General features: G+C 37.5%; 1 protein-coding gene across 1 annotated transcript in view; it reads left to right on the top strand.

Annotated features, from left to right (window-relative positions):
* Window positions 1-25,068, top strand: part of USH2A (usherin) — a gene marked incomplete at its 5' end in the record, with an annotated part of 770,156 nt that overhangs the window by 271,704 nt on the left and 473,384 nt on the right. The window contains 2 exons of the mRNA XM_082666701.1: window positions 12,048-12,178; window positions 20,213-20,339. Of these exons, the coding sequence (XP_082522827.1) occupies window positions 12,048-12,178; window positions 20,213-20,339 (258 nt within the window). The remainder of the gene's footprint in view (window positions 1-12,047; window positions 12,179-20,212; window positions 20,340-25,068) is intronic.

Below are 25,068 nucleotides of genomic sequence, written 5' to 3'. Positions count from 1 at the left end.
AGAATATGAAAAGACAAGCCACAGAATGAGTCATAGGCTACGTTTATGTTTTAGTAAGAAAATACCAAGGAATTTTCTGAAATGGTTGTTCCATCTTACATTTACATACAGCAGAATTTAGTGTTTTTAATCTTAGCCATTCTAGTGAGTATAACATGGTATCTCATTGTAGTTTTAATTTGCAGTTCCCTGATGATTGAGGAAACTGAGCATCTTCCTTGTGAACCTTATTATTCACATATCAGGGTTTGTTGGTCATGACTGTTTATAAACTTTTTAATTTTTAAAATTCTTTTATACAATTTTAAAGGTTACATTCCATTTACAGTTATTACAAAATATTGGCTATAGTCCCCGTGTTGTACAATGTATCTTTGTAGCCTATCTTATACCCAATAGTTTGTACCCCCACTCTCCACCACTATATAGCTCCTCTCCCCTCTCTCCACTGGTAACCACTAGTTGGTTCTCTATATCTGTGAGTCTGCTGCTTTTTTGTTATATTTACTAGTTTTTTGTATTTTTTAGATTCTACATACAAGTGATATCATACAGTATTTGTCTTTCTCTGACTTATTTCACTTCGCACAATGCCCTCCAAGACCATCCATGTTGCTGCAAATAGCAAAATCCCATTCTTTTTAATGGCTGAGTAGTATTCCATTGTATATATACCACATCTTCTTTAGCCATTCATCTGTCGATGGACATTTATGTTACTTCAGTATCTTGGCAATTGTAAACAATGCTGCTTTGAACATTGGGGTGCTTGTATCTTTTTGAATTAGTGTTTTTATTTATGTATTTATTTATTTATTTTTTGATATATACCCAGGAGTGGAATTGCTGGGTCATATGGTAGTTCTATTTTTAGTACTTTGAGAAACCTCCATCCTGTTTTCCACAGTGGTTGCACCAATTTACACTCCCACCAACAGTGTACAAGAGTTCCGTTTTCTCCACATCCTGGCCAGCATTTGTTATTTGTGTTCTTTTTGATGATAGCCATTCTGACAGGTGTGAGGTAATATCTCATTGTGGTTTTGATTTGCATTTCCCTGATGATTAAGCTATGTTGAGCATCTTTTCATTGCCTCTTGGCCAGTTTCATTTCCTCTTTGAAAAAAATGTATTGAGTTGTAGGATTTCATTGTAGGATTTCTTTATATATTCTACATATCCATGTCAGTTATGAGAATTTGAAATTCTGGTTCAAGATTTTTTTTTCATATCTGTAATTGCTTTTTAGCAGCTCTTGTATTCATGCTGGGGAGCTGTGTTATAGTTTCCTCTAATTATAGTTTCTGTGCTTGGATTTTGGAGGGAAGAATTTTCTTCAGCTAAAATGTTTTGGTTCTCAATTTCATTTTGTTCTTACAGTAGCTGTATAAGGATGTAATATGATAATTTCCAGTCATTTTGAAATGTCTTACCTTTTGCTAAATATGCAGTACCAATGGTATATCAGTTAGGATGAAGGTTTGGGGTAGGTTTTTTGGTTCAAGAGAGACACATCCTGTTGTTTTTGTGAATGGTGATAGATGGTGCGCTCTGTGTTGATTTGTGTGTTTTCTGATTTTCTGATTCTCTTTTGTTAATTCAGAACTCTTAATTTCCTGTTTGCTTCCTTCTCTGATGCTAAGAGATAGGGCTCCTTGTAGTGCCTTCCCTTTCTTCTGGAAGCAGTGCCTTCCACAGATTGCTCTTTCTTTCCTGGACCCTTTCAGGCCTCTTTCTTTGAATATCTCGGTAGCCAATATTTTGTTCTCAGTGTTGTTGTTGTTGTTGTTTGTTTACTTGCTTGCTTGTTTCTTTAAGTCAGGGAGGAGCTGACTTTCAGGGGGTGATTTTGTCTGACTTCTGCCATGACTGGGTCCTTGCTGCCCTCTGCCCTTTTCTGTTCATTCTTTATTCCACTGTCAACTCCAGTGTGAACTCCAGTGCTGACTCTTCTGGTTTAGAATGTTTATTTCTCTATTTCACATATTGAAGTTTTTAGAATTCTCTGTCTCCTAGTGACTCTATGGCTTGGCCCTAGTGGCCACTCTATGGCCCTAGTGGCTTGGGTTATGGTGATTATATTTGTTCTCCTTCATGATCAGAATGGTTTTTAGAGAAAAATGTGGAAATATTAGGCTGCTATCATTATCCAATGGGAAGCTGAATCATCCGGACTAAAATTTTAAATGTTATAGTCATGAATATGCTAGAAGAAACTATTAAAGACTACTTTTTATTATTTTGTGAGGAAGGAAGTACTTTCTAATTAAAGCACAAATTCTAGAAGAAATTAAGAAAAAATGTTTTAAAATTTTGAGTCGTTTTATTTTAGCCTATACAATAATGAAAAACAACAACATAAGGTTAAAAGGCACACAGCAAACTGGGAGAAAGTATTTGAAGCATCTATCTAGACAAAGGATCAATGAGGTATCACCTCACACTGGTCAGAATGGCCATCATCAAAAATGTCTACAAATAATAAATGCTGGAGAAACTGTGGAGAAAAAGGAACCCTCCTACACTGTTGGTGGGAATGTAAATTGGTGTAGTCACTGTGGAGAACAGTATGGGGGTTCCTTAAAAAACTAAAACTAGAGCTACCATATGATCCTGCAATCCCACTCCTGGGCATATATCCAGAGAAAAACATAATTAGAAAAGATACATGCAACCTGATGTTTGTAGCACTATTTAAAATAGCCAAGACGTGGAAGCAACCTAAATATCTATTGATGGATGAATGGATAAAGAAGATGTGGTATATATATACAGTGGAATATTACTCAGCTATAAAAAAAGAATGAAATAATGCCATTTGCATCAATATGGATGGACCTGGAGATTATCATACTAAGTGAAGTAACTCAGACACAGAAAGACAAATACCATATGATATCACTTATGTGTGGAATCTAAAAATAGGATACAAATGAACTTATTTACAAAACAGAAATAGAATCACAGACATAGAAAACAAAGCTATGGTTACCAGGGGGAGCAGGGGAGGAATAAATTACAAGGTGTTTTAAAAAAAAAGGATCAACATCTAATCCTTCAAAAATTTATTGAGGGCTTAGAATGAAGCAGGCACTGTTCTAGATTTATATTTTAAGGGATGGAGATATGAGATAAATGAAATAAATGATGAAAGTATAGTACGGGCTGGAGATGGTGAGTGCTATGCAGAAAGGCAAAGCAGAGGGGTCATTATAATTGTTAATAAACCAGTCTTAATGGGTCTCTCAGAGAAGTTGAATTTGAGAAAAGGCCTGTTAAAAAAATGAGATACCAAACCATGCAGATACCTGGGAAAGATGTTTCCAGGCAGAGGGAAGAACAATTACTGAGGTAGCCAGAGTGGAGAAAGGGAGGGGAAACATAATTGGAAATGGGAGACATAGTGAAGGCTGGATTATTTAAGATGTTGTAGGCTATTATGATGACTTTGGCTTTTACTTGATGTGAGACAAGAAGCCTTTGGTGGTCACCAGGTAGAGGAAAGACGTGACGAGAATTGTCCTTTGATGGGATGACTCTATTATTTTAGAATAGACTATAGTGTGTGTGTGTGTGTGTGTGTGTGTTGTGTGTTGGGGGGGCATGGAGCAAGGATGGAAAAAGGGAGGTCAAAAATGTTAGGGGAGATAATTACAATAATCCAGGAGACAGAGAATGGTGACTCATAACATATGATGACCCACAATATTTAAAGAACTCAAGGGCTTTCCTGGTGGCACAGTGGTTGAGAGTCCGCCTGCCGATGCAGGGGACGTGGGTTCGTGCCCCGGTCCGCGAGGATCCCACGTGCCGCGGAGCGGCTGGGCCCGTGAGCCATGGCCGCTGAGCCTGCGTGTCCGGAGCCTGTGCTCCGCAACGGGAGAGGCCACAAAGGTGAGAGGCTCGCGTACCGCAAAAAAAAAAAAAAAAAAACTCAAATAAATCAAGTAGAAACCAATAGACAGACCTTTGAAATTGGACAAGAGACATTTGTGTGCACAACTCCCATAAAAATATATGGCTATCTTTATGGCTAACATATATATGAAGTTTTTACTATCACCAATAATATGAAAAGTGAATTGAAACAAATCTGAATTCTCATTCTTTCATCTCAGATTTTGAAATTTCCATTATTGGCCAGAGTATGCGGATGTGGTCATTCAAACTCTGAAAAAGTATTGGGTTGGCCAAAAGGTTCCTTTGGTTTTTATGTAAAAATAAAAGACACATTTTTCATTTTTACCAAGAATTTTATTAAACAACGTGTTCACCATTTTGTTCTACCTTATGCCATTTTTCAGGCAACTTCATAACTCCATCTTCCCAAAAGTTTTTATCTTTTTGAGCAAAGAACTGTTCTAGGTGCCTTTTACAGTCATCCAGGGAATTGAAATTTTTCCATTAAGAGAATGTTTTAAAGACCAAAATAAATGGAAATTCAAAGGTGCAATGTCTGGTGAATACAGCAGGTGAATCAGAACTTCCCAGCCAAGCTGTAACAGTTTTTGCCTGGTCATCAAAGAAACACGTGGTCTTGCATTATCCTGATGGAAGATTATGCATTTTCTGTTGACTAATTCTGGACGCTTTTTGTCGAGTGCTGTTTTCAGTTGGTCTAAGTGGGAGCAGTACTTGTTGGAATTAATTGTTTGGTTTTCCAGAAGGAGCTCATAATACAGGACTCCCTTCCAATCCCGCCATATACACAACATCCCCTTCTCTGGATGAAGACCGCCCTTTGGTGTGGTTGGTGGTGGTTCATTTCTCTCGCCCCTTGATCTCTTCTGTTCCACATTACTGTACAGTATCCACTTTTCATTGCCCATCACAATTTGTTTTAAAAATGGAATATTTTTGTTATGTTTAAGTACAGAATCGCATGGGAAGTATGGTCAAGAAGGTTTTTTTCACTTATGTGAAACCCCAATATCAAAGTGATTAATATAACCAAGCTGGTACAAATGATTTTCGACGCTTGATTTGGATATTTTGAGTATGTCGGCTATCTCCCGTGTGGTATAACGTTGATTGTTCTCAGTTAATATCTCTATTTGATCGCTATCAACTTCAACTGGTCTACATGACCATGGAGCATCGTCCAGCAAGAAATCTCCAGCGTGAAACTTCGCAGACCACTTTTGACACGGTCGATCAGTCACAGCACCTTCTCCATACGCTGCAGAAATCTTTTTTTGCGTTTCAGTTGCATTTTTACCTTTCTTGAAATAATAAAGCATAACATGCAGAAAATGTCGCTTTTTTGCTTCCGTCTTCAACATTAAAATGCCTACATAAAAATTCACCAATTTTGATGTCTGTTTTTAAATACGCACTGATATGACAGCTGTCACATGCAGTCTAACAAAATTGTTTCGAATGATGTTAAAGACAGCTAAGTGCTATTAGAGCCATCTTACAGAAAAAACCAAACGAACTTTTTTGCCAACCCAGTATTTGAATCAATTATTAGTTTTCAAAGACCATATGGCAATATGAGTAAAATTTTTAGAAATTAATCTCTTTGACTGAACATTATCTTAGAGCCTACCAATATGCAAGCAAAACTGTTTGTTGCAATACTACTTTTAATATCAAAAAATTAGAAACCAACTAAATGTTATCTAAGATAAAATTATAAAATAAAGTATATAAATGTATTTAGTTATTAGAGAATATCACGTATCTTTGTGAACTAAAGTGGAAAGATATCTGCTCTATGTTACAAAGTGAAAAACACTTACAGAAGCATTTTTCACAATAGCTGAGATATGGAAACAGCCCAAATGTCCATCAGTGGATGAATGGATAAAGAAAATATACATACATACACAAACAGGTACAATGGAATATTATTCAACCGTGAGAAAGAAATCCTACCATTTGCAACAAAATGGATGAACCTGGAGGGCATTATGCTAAGTGAAATTACCCAGATAGAGAAAGATGAATACTGTAGAAGCTCACTGATATGTGTAATAAATTTTTTTAAAAAAATCAAGCTCATACAAACAGGGAGTAGAATAGTGGTTACCAGGGACTGGGGAGATGTTGGTCAAAGACTACAAAGTTGCAGTTATGTAGGATGAAAAAGCCTAGAGAGCTAATGTATAGGCATGATGACTATACTTAATCATACTATAATAATACTGTATGGAAAGGTGCTAAGAGAATAGATATCAGATGCACTTATCACACACAAAAATTAGTACCTATGTGAGGATATAGTATGTTAATTAGCTTGACTGTAGTAATCATTTCACTATGTATATGTATAAATCATCGTGTTGAACACCTTAAATATATGCAATTTTATTTTGAAAAATTGTAAAAACTTACAGAATAGTGTGCGTGATGTAATCCAATTTCAGTAAAGAAAAAACAGATAAACAATGACATACATGTGTATAAATATCTCTGAGAAAAACTTTGCCAAATTGTTGGCAGTAGTTTCTGTGAGGGTGACAGGTAAACCTATAGAGAATTTTCACTTTCAGCTTTTATAGTTTGAATTTTATGTAATTCTATTATTTCTTCATTTTCAGCAAACCTTTGTATTGAAGTTTAACATACAAACAGAAAAGCGCAAAAATCATAGGTGTACCGGTTGACAGATTTCAAAACCTGAATAGCTTTATGTAACCAGCACAAAATTACTAACTAGAACAGTACTGATCCCCCAGAACCTCTGCATTGTGCCCTGTTCTAAACCCCAACCAGGATCACCACTATCTTGACCTCTAAAACCATAGATTTATTTTGCATGGTTTTACACTTGATGTAAAAGGGATCGTGCAGTATGTTCTTTTGTGCCTAGCATTTTTTATCCAGTGTTTTGTTTGTGAGATTCATGCCTGTAGTTGCATGTGGCTATATTTTGTTCATTCTCATTGCTATATTATACCTCATTTATTTATCCTTTCTGCAGTTGGTGGGCATTTGTGTATGTTCCATTTTAATGGTATAATAAGTATTTCTATATACATACTTGTATATTTTTCTGAAGCTGTGTGTGTGTGTGTGTGTGTGTGTGTGTGTGTGTGTGTGTGGTGGGATATATAACTTGGAGTGGAATGGCTAGACCAAAAGGTATGCATATATTTAGGATATATAAATTAATAAGTACTGCCAAGCAGTTTTTCAGAATGGTGGTACCAATTATACTCCCACTAGTAGTTATGAGCATTCCAGTTGCTCTATGTACCTGAGTATATTTAGTATTTTCTATTTTATTTTAGCCATTCTGGTGGGCGTTTAGTGGTATTGCATTTTATTTTGCATTTCTCTGATGACTAACCATGCTGAGCATCTTTTTCATACATTTATTTGTCATTTGGACATCATCTTTTTGAAGAGCCATTTGCCCCCATTCTTTTAATGAGTCATTCATCTTTTTTTATTTACTTTTAGGAATTATATATATTTTTATTGGATATGTATGTTATCAGAAATATATTTTATAAATATCTTCTCCTGTTATGTTAGTTACCTTTTCACTCTCTTATTTGTGCCTTTTTTTAGACAAAAGTTCTTAATCCTAATACAATTTATAACCATTTCCCTTTCTATTATACTTTCACTTGTATTGTTTAAGAACTCTGCCTATTCCATGGGCTTGTCACTGCACTGTTTTTATGATTAAATTTTTAAAGTTGCAAACACATTTACATAAAAGCTAAGTATTTCCATGTGGTTCTTGGATTTTCAGGTTTTTTAAAAATGTGAGGCTATGGATGTATGTCTCTTTTATATATCTCTGTATCCCAATAGCCCAGAAGGGTGGCTGCACAAAGTATATTTTCCTAAAAATATTCCTTGGATGAATGAATAAATTTTTCTATTGAGATAGAAAAATGCTCTATCATTTCCCCAAATACTTGAAGCAAAAATTTTTCTATTTTTCAGAATATCTCCCATTTTCTTTGCATCAAAATCTACATTTTAGCAAGTGAGAAATGTTTATTTTTCTGCCCAGTTTAGTCAGCATGGCTTTTTAATGCAAACCTCTAAAAAGAAAACTGCTTTGGTACTGCTCTGCTCTGCTGCACATGTCTTCTTATTCTTGAGCCCAGGATGAAAGCACATTCATGAGGCACAGGAGAAAATAGGAGTCAAGATCAGTCACACAGTATATATTTAAAGTTTCTTCTCTAACATGGTACCACATGTCTGCTTCCATTTCTTTGCCCGAAACAAATCACGTGGCTGAGCCTAAAGTCAGCGGATGGGGATGTATAAGCATATGATTGACTACATGATTTCAGGCATGTGGCTCAAAAGATAGGATTTATCAGTGTCTACAACATTAATTGTCAAGAACATGATGTTTCAATGGAAGTGTGCATATTTTTATTTCTTTACTTGCAAAACAAACCCCTCATTCATTATAAATCTTTGTAATGTAAGGAAACAATTTGACCATACAACAGCAAATCAAGTTACTTTACTAAATCTTCATTTCTCACAAGAAATACCCCTTGATCTGTGTATTCTATTTTAGTTGGGCTAAATTTTATATAACATTTCTGTGTTATGGAAGTGTAAAAGCTGGAAATTAAATGGTGTGTCTGAAAAGCACATGCATATTCTTGAATAACGTATGATATTAGTTGATTTTTTCCCAAGTATAACTTGGCTAAATATTTCTGTAATTCTTATTGTGATTCATAATTTCATTCATCAAATTTCCCTTCAACTGGGGACGAGTAGTTGTATTCCCAGACTGAGCAATTATTATTTTCTTCCGTCATTCAAATCCTGGCTTTTGCTCCCCTGGTTACCACCATGTAGATGCCTACAGCACCCTGGTAGAGAGTGTTGTTGTCTTCGTGTTCTGAATTGTAACTATTTTTATGAAATAACCTTCAGTTGTTTAATTTTAAAGCAATAATCTTAATTATAGTATTTGATACCACATATGAAATTTTAAAATGGTCACAGAAAGGTAAGCCATCTGTAGAAGAGAGCCACTCTGAACCAAAAGGAGAGAAGCTTAAGAGAAGAAGAGTTGATAGAAATATGATTTTTCTCTGGTCAGAAGGTACACCAGATTTTGGCCGTGTCTGTGCTTTTGTTGGCAGATGTGTCCTCCTAATATCTGACTGCGCCACCCTAATAATTTGTTTCTATGTCTCTCATTTCATTCTCTACCAGATTTTTCTAGTGAGACCTCGATAGCCACTGCCTACTCATCCGTTCCATGAAAAATTATCACCCAGCAGTTTGGACTCTGCTCATTCTACTCAATTGAAAAAGATAGTAATTACCAGCTCTGTGAGCTTTTCTTCAGCTCTCATTATTCTGGACCTATAGGAAATGTTTACACAGTTAACTAACTTTGCCTTCTTAAAGTTCTCTCCTACCTATGTTTCCATTTTACAATGTGATCCTGATTGTTCTAACTTTATTATTGGACCGATTCTTTCCTTAAGCCTGGGGCATTTTTCCCAGTGGTCCTTGCTCTGTCTCCCAGGGACATGATTTATTGGCAGGTGATTGCCAATTTATTTTTCTAGCCCCATTTTCTCTTCTGAGATTTAGTTTCTCATCTCCAAATGATGGATAGTTTTTTCCTTTACATCATTAATATAAACTCACTGTGCCCCAGATGGAGCTTATATCCTCAACCCCATATTGTCTTCGGTACCTGACCTTTCTAGTTCTGTTAATAATGCTACTTTTCCCTCAGTAATTGGTGAAAAGAATTGACCATCTTAGCCCCATCATCACCTCATAACCACTTGTTTTAAGGATTCTCTTCTGAAATATATAGACTCCATTCTTTCAATACATTTAGTTATGTGTCAGTCCTTAATTAAAATCCTTATCATCTTATTCCCCCAAAGCACAGCAATATCCCAGCTGGTTCTTCTGTAGTTAAATTATCTACATCCTCCAGACATTCAACTGTTAGCTTGACTTTGAGCATCTTCTTCCCTTCCTCCACCCAAATTTTAAAGCCTTCCTTTTGTCTACAGGATAAATTCTAACTTTTTTAGTCCACTTAGTAGGAGAGGTGAGAGTAATAAAGCTAGTATCAGGGGTTCTAGTGAGTTTGGATACTGAAAAGTGATGTGTAGGGACAAACGATCTTATTTTAGGAAGTGACAGAGGCTCCAGGATGGAGCAGGTACTGAATCTAACAGCGAGAATGTAATATCCTAGAAGGTGGGATAAAGAGAATCAGAGAGTGTGAAGTAATGAAATATCAAAATGAGTAGGACAGGTATGTTTGAAAAGGACCAAAAGCATAAAATCTAGAAGACAAAGATGCAGAAGCTAAGAAGGCCAGGAGAAATTTGAGTTGCCTCTTTGGAAAGTCTGAAGCCCACATGCCGGACTTGCCTTTGCTGGTATTAAAATAATTCACTCTAAAGATAGTTATGACACAATCTTCCTTTCCATCTTTGTCTTCTACTCAAACTTCTCAAACCAGATACTCTATATATGGCCTGAGATGGGATCTTGCCTATTTCTCCAGATTCATCTCTTAACTGCCTCCTCCACATCCAGCTTTCCTTAATATTTTCCCTGCCTCCAGACCTTTATACGGTTTCTCCCAAAGTCCTTCATATACTCTGAAAACAAGCTCAAGCATCTTATTCTTTGTGCAACCTTTCTTAACCCCTTTGAATCAAATTATATCTTGTAAACAGGTCTGTATCACTTATCACACCTCACTACAGTTTTTTTTTTTTAATTCTTTTTCACCAACTAGAATTTAATGTCAGGCACTGGCTTGTTAGTTTTTCTTCTTTATTGTGTATCAGAGTACTCAACAAATGTTAATGTTCCATAGAAAACGTATTTTATAAAATGGCAATCTGATGCTCACAAAATGATTTCTGACCTCCTGCCTCCACACCTGTGTTAAAACTTCTTCCTTACCACTATTGTACCTTCCACCTCCTTTCTTCACATCCGTTTACTAAGTACACCAGGACACCGTGTGATTTCTGGGGGTAGAAAGATGAATCAGACATGGTTTCTGATTGCAGGAACCTGTTGTAGTCTATTGAATCCAGGGCCCTCAGCTATGCAGGAACTTTGGTTACCAGCCCAGCATGAAGGCAGCTCTGTCCCCTTCCAACTTACACAATCCTGGTTGACTATATTACTGATCAAATCAACAGCCATTAATTATTCAGTTTTGTGCTCTTGAGCTGTCATTTGGTTCTCATGTATGTTCTTGACCTTATTTGATTCTCCCTGTACGTCGTGTCTGTTAAGACACACACATTTTATATCTCCAGCTAAACTGGACACGCTTGAGAACAAAGATCTTAAACTTCTTTGCAAGTTTCAGTACATTAACAAAATGTCTTACACTGAGGAAGAGCTTGATAGTACGCATTGAGTGGGTGGGATACCTGTAGAATGGAGGTTGGGCCAGGTGGTGGTAGTGCGAAGACATCATAGAGAACTATTGCATGCTCCCCTTGCTTCCTGAGCAGGGGTAATTTCTGAGAGACAGGAGCACTGTGTGTCATGGGCAGTACTGGTAGGTGATCTGAAGGGTGAGTGGAGCCCCTGGAATTCTAAAGGCTGCAGACCATTTGGTTACAGGATGGCATCCCAGAAAATTGGCTCTGTGGACCACTTCATAGCAGATTTTTCTCGTTTTTAGCTTCTACTGCTGGACAAGTTCTTTAAACTTCATAAGTATTTTAAACAAAGCTCCTTATGTTTCTTTCACTCATGTCAAAAACCCATTTATTTTTATGACTCTGATAATATTACCACATTGATCCCCTGGTGTCCAATTTTGGGTTGACAATATATCTTTTTATGTTGATGAGTTTTGCATATATTTAAACTTCATTATATATTGATTAGCGGGAGTGCAGACTTGAGTTTCCAAGTATGGGTTGGCATTCCTAATAGGATACAGTTAAAACCAAATGGCTGGGGCCATCCCAGTGCATTGCTGTGTATAATTCCTTGACTGTACTCACTACATCATAAATAATAATGAAAGTAAATGTACGTTTATCAGAAAGAATCAACAAAACCCAGCACTGATCCGCTGATTGCACTTGTCTCCCCAGGCATTAAGGCCAGCTTTCGAACGAGGGTGCCTGAAGGTTTGATTGTCTTTGCGGCATCACCTGGCAATCAGGAAGAGTATTTCGCAATTCAGTTGAAGAATGGACGCCCTTATTTTCTTTTTGATCCTCAGGTAAATGAGTAATCATAAGAGTTGATATTTTTGAGAGTTTACCAGGTACCAAGTGCTTATGTTTTCACAGTGAATCCTCACCAAAACCTTAGAAGTGAGTACTCATTATTTCCACTTTACCAATGAGGAAAAAGAAACTTACAAAAGTGATTTGACTTGCCCACAGCTAAAATAGCAGAGCTTCAAAATCACATAGTCTGACTGAGAATCTACATGCTTAACAACCATATGCTACCTTATAATGAGGATTAAAACTTTTAAATGCATTTGAATAGATCTGTTTTTATTTTCCTTGAGAGCAAAATTGTGTCTTTATCTCCCTTCCTCTTTCTCTTTTGCTTTCTCTTTTCCTTCCTCCCTTCCCCCCTTCCTTCTTCCCTGCCTTCCTTCCCTCCCTCCCTCCATCTCTTTCTCTTTTCCTCTCTCTCTCTCTCTCTTTCTTTCTTTTCCTTTCTTCACCAGCAAATATTTAAGCATCTATCAGGTGCTATCGGGCTGGGTATTGCAGACTACACTAGTTTAAAGTTAAATATGACCGTGCCCCTATGAAACAATCTAGGTAGTATACAGTTAAAAAAAATAAAATATTCACGACTGTTATGAAAGACAAGTATGATGCTGTGTATTATGAGAGAATAAAGTAAAGAGTCTTTCTTTTAAGTTGTCTGTCTCCTCTGCAAATGTGATATTTAACTGAGATGCAAAACAATGAGGAAAAGTTGATCAGGACAAGAGTATATGTCTATACAAGAGGATATGTGTTTGAGGTGGGGCAGGCCAGCAGAAATACTGATGGGAGATGAGGGTAGGATCTGTAATAAAATTTCCAGGCAGAGCAAACAGCAAATATTTAGTGTCTGAGTTAGACAAGAACATGGCATATTCAATACATTGAGATGAGTCTAATATGGCTGTAGCATAGAGAACAAAGAGAACAGTGGTAGGTTGAAAAGTTGGGTAGAGACTAAGTAACTTAGGACCTGGGAAGGATTTGAGAGGATTTAAATTTTTCCTGAGGACAATGGGAAACTATTGCTTAGTTGTCTTCACTTTAGTTACAGGAAGGTTCGTAAACATTTGCTGTTAAGCACTGTGTTGGACCTGTGAGTAACTGAAATATAAGACTATGTCAAAGATTTTTCTCAGGTTTTCAACTTAAAACTGCTGATCTAAGACATAAATTATGCTTGCCAAATAAATGTTTAATGTTATATTATTAAAGGAGGCACAACTTTTCCCCTCTGTATCTAAGGGATCGTGGGCCACGAGCTTCCTGCCTCCTGGAGACCCACTCACCTGTGAGAGGAAAGTCAGGGCCTGCTGGACCAAGTGTGTCTGAGCATCACCCAGGATCCCTGCAGAAGCCCTCAAGAGGCAGACGGAGTCGTTCCTGTGTTAGGAAGTGTTAGAGCCATGAATTGGCTACTGGCAAGACCAGGGAAAGAAAGGTTTATTCCTGGTATTTTGACAGCCACCTGATAACCCCCTGGCCTGACCACTATAGGTCCTCAGGCACAAGGACCCCTGGGTGTCCCCTAGAATTGCAGCTTCTTAAGGGATGCCAAGAGGTGGGCAATGAGTAAGCAAAAAGAAATAGCATCACACCTAAGCAGATCCAGCATCCAGAGAGAAAGGGCTGAGAAGCAGCTGTTTCCAAAGGCAAGGCAGATGGCATCGGGAAAACAAAAACAGCACACTGACGTTGATTCAGTTACGGAACTGAAAATATTATTTTTCACTTGAATCCTTTAAGGAGATTAATTAGAAGAGAGACTGCTGAGCCTCAGATTGCTAGGTCAAAATACATGACAAAAATATGAAAACATAAAGAAAGATGAAGGAAGATGCTAATATTAAGAAGAAATTCAAAAGGAGAACAGAAAACACATGCACAAGGTAAAGAAGGATGGGAGAAGATAACGAAATCTAAAATAGGAGAGAATATATGATTTAATAGACTTGATTATAAATTTATTGAAAGGGCTCATCAAGTTCTAGTCAAGATTAAGCAAAGCTTGTTCTTCTATAGGACCTCTGTGTGCCAGCCATTATTCTAAGTGTTCTCTCTATACATAAATACACACACACACACACACACACACACACACGTATTTAAACATCACAACAACTCTGTAAAGCAGGTACTCACTATCCCCACTTTACAGGTGAAAATCTGAATCATGGTTAAATTAATTTTCCCAAAGTTATGCAGCTAATCTGTGACCAAGCTTTTCAACATGAAAGAAAAATGCTTGTTGATGTCCAGAGATTCAGTTTAAATACCATCCGTGCACCATATTGGAAGGAAATATTTCAGCAAGGCTTCTAATCAGAAGGAAAAAATAAAGAATTTGAAATATAGAGGAGAAGTAGTGGTGAATAATAAACCTAAGGATATTAAGTTCAACCTAAGTATTTGATGACAAAATGACTAGAAATGTGTTTTATGTGCCAAAGAATCTTTGACCTAGAAGAGACACACAGCAAAGGGGAAAAAAAAACCCTGATAATTGTTTGGTGCTAAAATTACTAAGAGTTGAAGGAGGAGGGGAAAATGAGTGACTTAAAAGTTTCTAAAGGTATCAACTTAGTAGAGGGGGCATTAAGGGTATAGGTTATATTGGTTTCTTGTTTTCATAAAATAAATGGACAAAAATATTTGATTTTAAATGTTGTGACAACAGAAAGTAATTACTAATAGAACGAAAATCGTTAATTGTTCCAAGAACAATTAACAAGATTAAAAAAAAGACTAAATGCTAAATTGTAAATATCAACAAAAACATAAAAGAAAGGAAACAATCCAGAAAAATAGAAGAATATCAATGAGAAAGAAAAAATCTGGTTCTGCTTCTTCTACCTCAGCCTGTTAATATCTAGGTATATTTGAGATCAAGCCAGATGGAGAAAAACTTTAATCATATAGCCATTTATTCATAGAGCTTTCGAAGTACGCAAAGTGGGTTCATGTTGATTGTCTCATTTCATTCTTGAAGTAGCCGCCTGAAGTAGGTATTGTTTTTTTCCCCACTTTAGATGAAGTGTCTTAACTAGGGTCACATAGTGATCTAGTGATAGAACTGGCACTGGATTTAGTTTATTTCATTCAATGAAACATTGTTAAAAATGTGTCATATTCCAGGCACTGTGCTGGGCAGTTATGAGTTGGAAACACGGAAATGAGAAATGAACAAAATGCCGCTCCTGCCGTCCTCTCTCTAGATACCCCCCCTTCCAAGATTGGAGTAGAGTCCTGCTGGACTTGAACAGGGCAGTGTGCCAGGGTGGCTTCACGCTGCCTCACGCTTACAATACAATCGGTCACACCCTCATAAATGTCCATCCTGGTGTCTATGAGTGTGATTCCAGATGACCGTTCACACCCCAGAGCTACGTCTGTAATCATACAGTGGCCACGGGTTTGTTCACAGGTTTTGAGTATTTAATAAATGTGCCCTGCCTGCCCCCCGCCCCCCCCCCCACAATATCCTCTAAACATATGGGGCAAAGTCTTTGCAGAATTAATCCAAAAATGATTCCACCAGAACTGAAACATGACTGCCATCTCTTTGTTATTTCTCTTTCTAAAAGATGTGATAGCTTCAGATTCTGCAGAATAGGAAGGGGAAGAAGTTAAATAATGCTTAACTCCGTTCAGCCACATTATTGCCATTATGATCCTGAGACTGGCTGCCGGAAACCTCCCTCCATCTCATCTTTTTCATCGCCTTTTCAATGATCAGATAGACAGGCTGGTGTAGACCAGAGCAGAGTTCAAGGAAACATGCACAAGGGCATTGCCAACCACTTCCTCCCCCTCTTCCTTCAGACAGTGGCCTAGAGTGCTTCCCTCTGCCTGTCCCTGCCCTATATACCCAAATCGTAACCTGTGTACAAAGTTGGTACCTGCTAGGCAAGCATTAATGAAATTGTTAGAGCCAAAGTTGGAGGACCAGGGGAATGCAGAGGGTTTAATGATGACTTACAAGTGCATTTTTACCTGGAATAATAATGTCCCTCTGATAAAGCAAAAGTTACCTGCATTTTCAGGAAAGTGATAATTAATTTATACAAAAGAAAGTAAGGCGTTGGTTGAGCCGGACTGCCTTAAGATACATTTGGGAAAATGTGAGCAGATGTATCACACTGAGTGCTTGTGATGCTGTCTATACATGAGCCCATGAGCTCAAGCTAGCCGGGACTGGTCCTTCCTCACCACGAAGGAATTTATCCAGGTTAACTGGACATATTGCTAACTTTTTAATGAAAGCCCAGCATACAGGCAAAGAGATTGTTGAAACTGAGGAATGGAGACTATTTGGAATATTCTTCCATTTTTTTCTCTTTTGGGGTAGGAATATGAATACAGCTTTTTTTTCTCTTTTTTTTTTATTGAAGTAGAGTTGATTTACAATGTTGTGTTAGTTTCTTCTGTACAGCAAAGTGACTCAGTTATACATATATATATTATTTTTCATATTCTTTTCCATTATGGTTTACCACAGGATATTGAACATAGTCCCCTGTGCTATACAGTAGGACCTTGTTTTTTATCCATCCTATATATAATAGTTTGCATCTGCTCATCCCAAACCCCCAATGCTTCCCTCCCCAATCCCTCACCCCTTTGGCAACCACAAGTCTGTACTCTGTGTCATAAATACAACTTCTTGAACAAAGTTAGAGCTACCCCAAGTTTAAAGAAGCTTAGGAGTTTGTTTTATACGTCCCCCATTGACATTTCAAAGTATTTATATTTTAAATAACTCAGGTACCACTTTAAGCCAGTTTTCTTTCCTTTTGTCTGTAAAGGATACAAGGTTATCTAATGAACACCTTATTGTACTCATCAGAAAAGTAGTTATTTGCTCTTTGTGTCTTTCTTATCTGAGTGTACAATCCAGTGAGGGCAGGTCTGTCTATTAGTCCCCAAATACATCCTTGAGGCTCAGTACAGTCCTTGGAACATAGTAGATATACTCATAAATAAGTAAAGGTCTGTTGACTGATTGGTTGACTGAGTGGCTTGATAGCTATTGGTAAAATAGTACTCATGGGCTTCCCTCGTGGCGCAATGGTTGAGAGCCTGCCTGCCTATGCAGGGGACATGGGTTCGTGCCCCGGTCCGGGAGGGTCCCACATGCCGCGGAGCAGCTGGGCCCGTGAGCCATGGCCGCTGAGCCTGCACGTACGAAGACTGTGCTCCGCAACGGGAGAGGCCACAACAGTGAGAGGCCTGCATACTGCAAAAAAAAAAAAAAAAAAAAGTACTCATAATTGCAGAAATTACCCATTTTCTAGGATAAAATTTCCAGTTCTTTAATGATAATTTAACAATTTTAGTTATTTGTTTTCATTTGTCAGATACTTTGACTTATACCGATGGTTATTTTCAAATTACTGTTCCTGAATCCATTCAAAATAATTAAATTTTGAGTTGTGGAAAGAGCATTTTGTAGGAATTTAAAGTTACTCTCTAACACGTAGTTTCAAAATAACTGAAGTCATTGTGTACTTTGTTCTTTTTAAAATATCTTAATAAACTTAAGTAACGAATTCTTTACGTAATAATATAATCCTACATAGAGGCGTAAAAACTTATTTGGCATTCCTTCCAACTATCCGATTCATTCTATGAAAAAATATTTGGGGGAAAGGGGGAAGATTCTTCATAATATTTAAAACAGGACATATGTTTGCCTATCATAAACGGAACACTTAGAATTATTGTTAAGAGTCAGTAAAGTTACTCCATTTTTTAATTGCTGTATTTTTTGTTCTCTCTAACAATTAGCTAGAGTCTTCCTATTTTCATTAGATTAATTTCAATTTGGAAATACTTGATCAGATGATATTTTATTGACCAGTAATGACTCGTGGTTCTCAGTTAAATGTTTTATGTTCAGTGACATTAACAGGAAATTCACATAACATTCTGACTGCACTGAGGGAAATGGTGAAAGTGAAAGCTTTCAAAAAAAATTCCGAATAGCATCTATTTAACATGTCTGATATTTTCCAGATGGAAAAAATAAACTGCATCATATGACATCAGAATTGATCACAGAATTATTCTCTTAACATTGGTGAGGTAAAATAATCTTAAAATGATCATCAAAGAATAATACACTAAGTTCCTCTAAGTATGAAGAAAATTTGGCATACTGAGGCTGTGTGTTATGTACTTGAATGTGTCACCAGTCAATGTGATTTCGATGTAGAGAACTATTAATGCTTCAGACTATCGCCAAACATGATACGAAGAACCACTTACTCAGACACCTGATCTTTAGAATGCAGCATCGTCTGTAACAATTTTAACGCTAACTAAGTACACTTTGATGAGACAGCATTTAATAAAATGCTCATTAATTTCATCATTAGCAAGGGTATGCTAAGAAGTAAGCCAGTTTCTTATGTCACGCCCAATTAGCATCCCATGCTAGTAATCCCATTAGTATTGTTGAATTCACTAATGGAAAAACTAATGGGCATGCTACCAGGGCACATTAATTGGGCACGACACCAGTTCTGGTTTTAATTATTAAACTACGATAATGAAATGTGTGTTTGTAAAATATTAAAATGTTGAAATAGGGTTGAGGAAAATAAAAGAATATGTGGAGGAAAGAGATAGAAGGAAAATCAACCTACAAAGATTCGAGGACTTACCCAAATGGTCATCTTTCTAGCCGATTGAGTTGCCTGTAAAAGTTGGGATATTGTCCACGTGAGAAGCAACCCACTCCTACTCATGGGAAATTAAAAGCTCTTTTTTGGTAATATGAAATTCTGTATGTCACACATGTTGTCATGCTCTGTATGAGGCCTGACAGGAGCCAATTAGATGCATAGAATGGACATGGTATACTGCTGAAGCTATTTTAGGGAAATGTAAACAGAAGTGTTTTACTGAAGATGGTGTGATTAACGTTGCAATTTTTGTGACATAAATCTTCACCATATTGCATCAGATAATTATCAGCTTTATCTTTTTTGAAAAACAGTCTACCAAGATTATTAGAATTTGGTGAAACAGTCCAAGTAATTTAAAAATATATTTTGTAATTTTTTACCAAATCTTATTTTTAGCTTAAAAAATTTTTATTGATTGAAGTTAAGTATTGCTAGAGATCTACTTTATTAAGAAAGAAAGAAAAAATTGTTTTCATTTAGAAGGTTTAGAGTAATTTTCTGGTTGTTTTTTCTTTAACCACAGTAGTAGCAAATGATGATGGTGACAAAGTTGAAATACCCTTTACTTAGTCTTAAGTGTTCACTAACATTAAAAGAGTATCATTGCGCTAACCAGAATATACATAGCTCTAAAGTGTTAAGATGAAATGTTTCTCTTCTACTTTTCTTTGTTTCCTTATCCTCACCTCCTTTTAGCTAGTATCTGTCCTTATTATCTGCCATTTCCTAGTCTTATCCACTTAGGAACTCATTTTTAACTATACTGTTACCTTAGACAAAAGTATAAATGCTAGAATTCAGACTACAAAGCATTGAGTAATAAGTTTAACCGCTATACTTATGTTCAAGGCATTAGTAACTGACTAATTTTTAATGTGAACCTTATTCCTTCTTGCTATACGTAGTGTAGTGAAGGTAAAAGAAAATAACTTGCCAGACATTTCCTTATCTTTAGAACAATATTATTTGAATAATATTTTATTAGTTTTAAATTCTTCTCTTTTTTATATTTCTGCCCCCAAATTTAAAATATTAGAAAAGAAAATTCATCACCTTTCTGATGAGTATAGTTACTCAAAATCCAAGGGTACTTGTAAGAGATTTTTATTCCAAAGAGAAGCTCTTTTCAGATTTGAGCACCGAGGTGACACAGAAGTACATCAGAGAAAAGCCAGAAGGATGTATCAACTTTAATTTTGAGTTCTGTTTGAAACGTGTACATGCTTGCATCTGGATCATGTTGAAATTTGCTAATTGGTTTTTTACAAATATATATGTATGTGTATGTAACATGTATACTCACTCATTGATTCTTTTTCCCTCATTCATTCCCTTAAGGGGTCTGCAGTAGAAGTTACCACAACTAATGATGATGGTAAACAATATAGTGATGGCAAATGGCATGAGATAATCGCGATTAGGCATCAGGATTTCGGCCAAATCACACTTGATGGGCAATATACAGGTAAGATCTTCTTTGACATATATGAAGGGCTCTATTGATGTGCTGATGTTACCGTACTCTTCTGTTGTTTATATTTGTTCATTTCTTCTTTCACCTTTATCTCCACTCAACTTCAGCTAAATTGCTGTTGAGTTTGCCTTTGGGGTGCTCCTAAAATGATGAAGTCTTGGCAACTATCTTCTCATCTACACAGGGTTTCAGTAAAGCAAAAATAAGAGTAAAGTCATCGATAGCAATTTTGTATCTTTTTCAGGTCTTTACAATTTGCAAGGGCTTTTACTTTCCTTTTACTTATGTTTTACTTATGTTCTCTCCTTATGTTCCTCTATTATGACCTCGGTTATTATACTCATTTTAGAGATGAGGAAACTAAGCCTCCAAAAGGTAAACAACTTCTTCCAGTTAAGACAGTTGGTAGGCAGCGTTCTGGGACATGTATTTTTTCTTTGCAATTCTAAGTTTTTTTCTTTCTATCCTTCCCTATCTACCATCCCCATGTAATTGTAAAAGTTACAGTACGATGATGCAGGCTTTTATTAATTCATTCAGAAAAATATGAAATTTTAATGAGCACCTACTACTGCTCTAGGAACTCTGGAAACAAGGAGGAAAATTTACACTTTAGGTGGGAGAGGGGCAGGAAACCGAATAAATAAATATTGAACAAATATCAGGTAGTGGTACATTCTGAGAATGTATCAAACAGGATAAGAGGAAAAGGGGTGGGTGTGTGTATTGGGGAAGGGATGTTTTGATTTTATAAAGGACTGTTAGAGAAGGTCTTTCCGATAAGGTGACCTATGAGCATAGACCTAAAGGGGATAAAAGGGCAAACCAGGCAAATGTCTAGGAGAATGTTTCAAGTCAAGTGAACAGTAGGTCCCAGGACCCTGAGGTGGGAGCATATGATATGTGCCATGTCAAGGACCAACAAGGAAGCCAATGTGGGAAAGAGAGGTTACAATGTGAAATCAGAGAGGCCGCTGGGGCTGTATTACATAGGGCTTTGTGAGCTTTTACTTGAAAAGAGGGAAGCCATTGGAGAATTTTGAGAGAGGGGTAACATGACATGACTTCTTTCTTTAAAAGGAACACTCTGGCTGCTCTTTTGGAGATAAGTTTTAAGGAGAACAAGGATGGAAGTGTTGACCTAAAACAAATAGATTGCCATATGCTTTTCCAGCAAAGATGGGTTTATTCGGGATCAGTAGAAAGCTGCAATTCGGGGTCTGCAACCATGGTGAGCCACTTGGAAGTCCCCGCACAGCAACGGAAGGAGAACGCTTTTATGGAGGGCAAAAGGAAGTTGGGAGGGCTGTAGTAAACAAATAGTCCATGGCTTTTCATTGGCTGAGTGCTTGCCAGGAAAGAGGAGGTGTCTGTCTTCTTCCTGTTGGGCTCTGCTGTCACCACAGGGCATGAGACCTCCTTCTGGTCTCCCAAATCTATTTATTTGAGGTTTCTGTTTATTAATTTTTTATATGTCCCCCTTTTGATCATGAACTTTCTCTCAGAGCATCACTGATCGAGTCAGCTTTTCTAATTTCAATGGCTTTTTGTTCCTCAGTGCCAGGAAGGACCTTTCCTGTGTGTGGGGTCTCATATCAGAAGGGAATGCACAGATTGGAAACCTACTGAGGTCATATTCGAGTAACAAGGGAAGGTAGAACGGAGAACTCTCAGACACTTTCTGTCTCAATTCCATATGTTATCAAGATCATAGACATTGGAGATCATCTGAAGCATTATGTCATTGTCAAAGATTTGGCAATACACTTCCTAAAGACCTGGTCCAGATATCTTCAGAAAGCTGCCTCATCAGGTGTTGTCTGCTTCAGTTCTGGGAAATATTTACTTTCAGCTCACCAGACTTTTTGAGGTCCCTTCAGAATTTGGTGCTTTCTTTAGGCATGTCACATGAGTCCAAGAATCTATTCCTTGGACTTTGGCGGCAGAAGGGTTGGTTAGCAATACCTGATAGGGGTCTCTCCAATAAGGTTGAAGAAAGTTCCTCTGGAGGTGTCTTTTCCAGTAAATAAAGCCTTCAGGTTGCAAGGTGTGATGCTTAAGGTCTTCGTCTCCTGAGAGTGCACTGTAAAAAGATTGCTCTACCAAAACATGGTTATTTTTAATAGGAGCAATTTGGCCCTTGTGTTATTGGAGTATATCTCCTCTTTTCAGTTGTAGGTCAAAAAAAAAGCAGTAACCAAGTGTGTTGGGTGTCCTGTGACTGTTTCAATGGGTGAGAATTTTTGAGTTACAAAAAGTGTGGATCTGAGATTTAGAGGGACCAATAGCAATGCTTTGGGCCAAGGTATTTGTATGACCTCTACAAATTTTGCCAGTTGGGTCTAATAATGCCATTACTGTGATCGACTAAATCAGAGGATTGATGCCACAGACTTGTTGAAGTACCTGGCCAGTAAAACAGGTTCCTCACTCACTATGAAGTCCATCTGTATCAAAGTGTAGCCCTTGTTCTGATACCAGATGCCCTAAATATCAAACCTGGGTTTGGGCAAGCTACAATTTTTTCCTTGGCAATCTTATGTCCCTTTAAGGCTAAAAGCTTTAGAAAGTGGATGCTGTCTTCCTGTGAGTAGGCTTTAGAAGATCAAAGAAGCAAACCATTCACATATGCAACAAAGTAGACCTGTAGGAAACTTTATATCATCCAGGTCAACCTTCAGGATTTACAAGAAATAAGAAGGACTCTCAGTAAAACCCTGAGCATTACTGTCCAGGTGAATTGTTTTTCTTCCCAAGTAAAGGTATAAAGGTGTTGGCTATCTTCATCAAGTGGAATACTAAGGAATGCACTGCATAAATCAATTACAGTAAAGAATTCGCTTCCAGTGGGAATGGATGTTAGAACGTCTGAGGATTAGGAACAACAGGGCGTCTAGGGATAACAATGTTGCTTATTGCTCAGAGGTCCTGGACAGACCTCTACCCTCAGCCCTTAGGTTTTCTCACAGGTAAAATAGCATCCTCACAGGAATTAGTACAGGCATAATGAGGTTTCGAGCCTTATAATCTTCTATTACAGGCTTTATGCCTTGAAGGGTTTCTTTACTTATAGGGTATTGATTAATTCTGGGAAGAGGTTTTGAGGGATCTATTTGAATCTTGATGGGAAGGGGTGCTCTTTGAAGTTTGCCAATATCAGTTGGAGATTTTGCCCATAAAGATGGTGGTGGCTGATTCAATAGGGACACATGATCAGTGTTTCCAAAATCCGCTCTAGAACTGTCGGAGACAGAACAAATAAAAGATGTCAGAGGGGTCATTTAATTTACCTGGTTGGTGATTTTGATGGCTACTGTCAAATTCTAGATTATCTCCTCCTTTTGGAAGAAAGAATTTCCAGCATGAGACTTCTCCAAGAAGTCTCAGCCCAATAAATGGGTAGGGGCAGAGGAACTAAGGAGAAAAATACATGTGTGTCTCTCAAAGGGCCTAAAGGAAAGGGAATAGGTTCAGAGACAAGAGCCTCTTGAGATTCGTTAGAGATTGCCACTATTTGAACTGTGTTGGTACTCAGAGGCAGAGGCTGCTTTTTAGTAATGGGTTGGAGCACTGAGTGTGTGACCATTAGGACTGGAAGAGATTCAACCCCAATCTTGAGAAACATTTCTTTAAGCTGATTAAGACGGAGAATTGGGAAGAGCCCCTATAGTTCCTCAGAGCCTGTCATTGAGTAGTTGGCGGATATTGGAAAGGTTAGTCAGAGGGCTGAAGACACTGAAAGCACTTAAATTTGTAACAGTCTCTTTTCCAATATCCTGGCTATTTTCAATAATACCAGAAACTAGGAGGATTTTAGTTTCATTTAGGAGCCTTCATTTGCGTAGTTTAAGTTTAAGAATTTAGATAGTCTTCCTTTTCGGTGATTCAGCTATAGTGTGAGAGAGCAGTTTTGACAGATTAATCAAAACTAGATGGGACATAGTTTTCCATTCCATCCTGGTCCTTTTCATTAGAAAGGAAAGATCCCAGTTTGGCCCATTAATAAACATGGAATTAAAAGCTACCCAGGTGGAATCAACATCTGGAAGAAGACCAAAACTTTGCATAAAAATAATCTGAATTCAATTGTAATCATAATGAACAGGTTCATCAGAGTTTGGTGTGCAAGCCTGAATTTTGTTCCAGTTGACAGTCTTTGGAAAAACCCTAGGAATTGCTCAATGAAGTCACCTAGTGATTGCTCAAGCCTGATCATATAGTAAGTTAGAGGGCTGATCTCCTGGTTGTTATCCTAGAGACCTTTCAGGATTTTCCCAATTAGCAGTTCTGATCCAATGCTGGGTCTGGCCATCACCAACAAACCTATGAATTAGCTAAGGTACGTCAGAGAAACCAAGTTGATAAGTTTGAATGACTACATTAAATTCCTCAGCAAATCTGTGACAATCTTCAGTTACTTTGGGTATATTTTTGACTGTGGCTTGCAGTTCAGCTTTAGTCCAGGGAATATAAGAAATTAAGTGTTTAGCTTCTGGAACCTTAGAAGGCTTAATTTTAAAGGGACAGGTTCTGATAAGTTCAGAGGAAAAGGGAGTGGGGAAAGTTTCAGAGAAAGGGGAAGTTTGGTGAGAGAATTATTGTGGGGGGGGGGACTGAGGGTCTGAGGAGGCATAGGCAGTAGAGAAGGAAAGGAGAAAGATGGTTCCAGATGAGTCTGGCCATGAGGAGCTGAGGAAGAGAGACAAGATGGTACCAGAGG

Source organism: Grampus griseus (assembly GCF_964374135.1).
Source record: "Grampus griseus genome assembly, chromosome: 1".
Classification (NCBI taxonomy): domain Eukaryota; kingdom Metazoa; phylum Chordata; class Mammalia; order Artiodactyla; family Delphinidae; genus Grampus; species Grampus griseus.
Note: the sequence above shows the minus strand (reverse complement) of the source record. Positions and strands in the feature narration are given on the sequence as shown.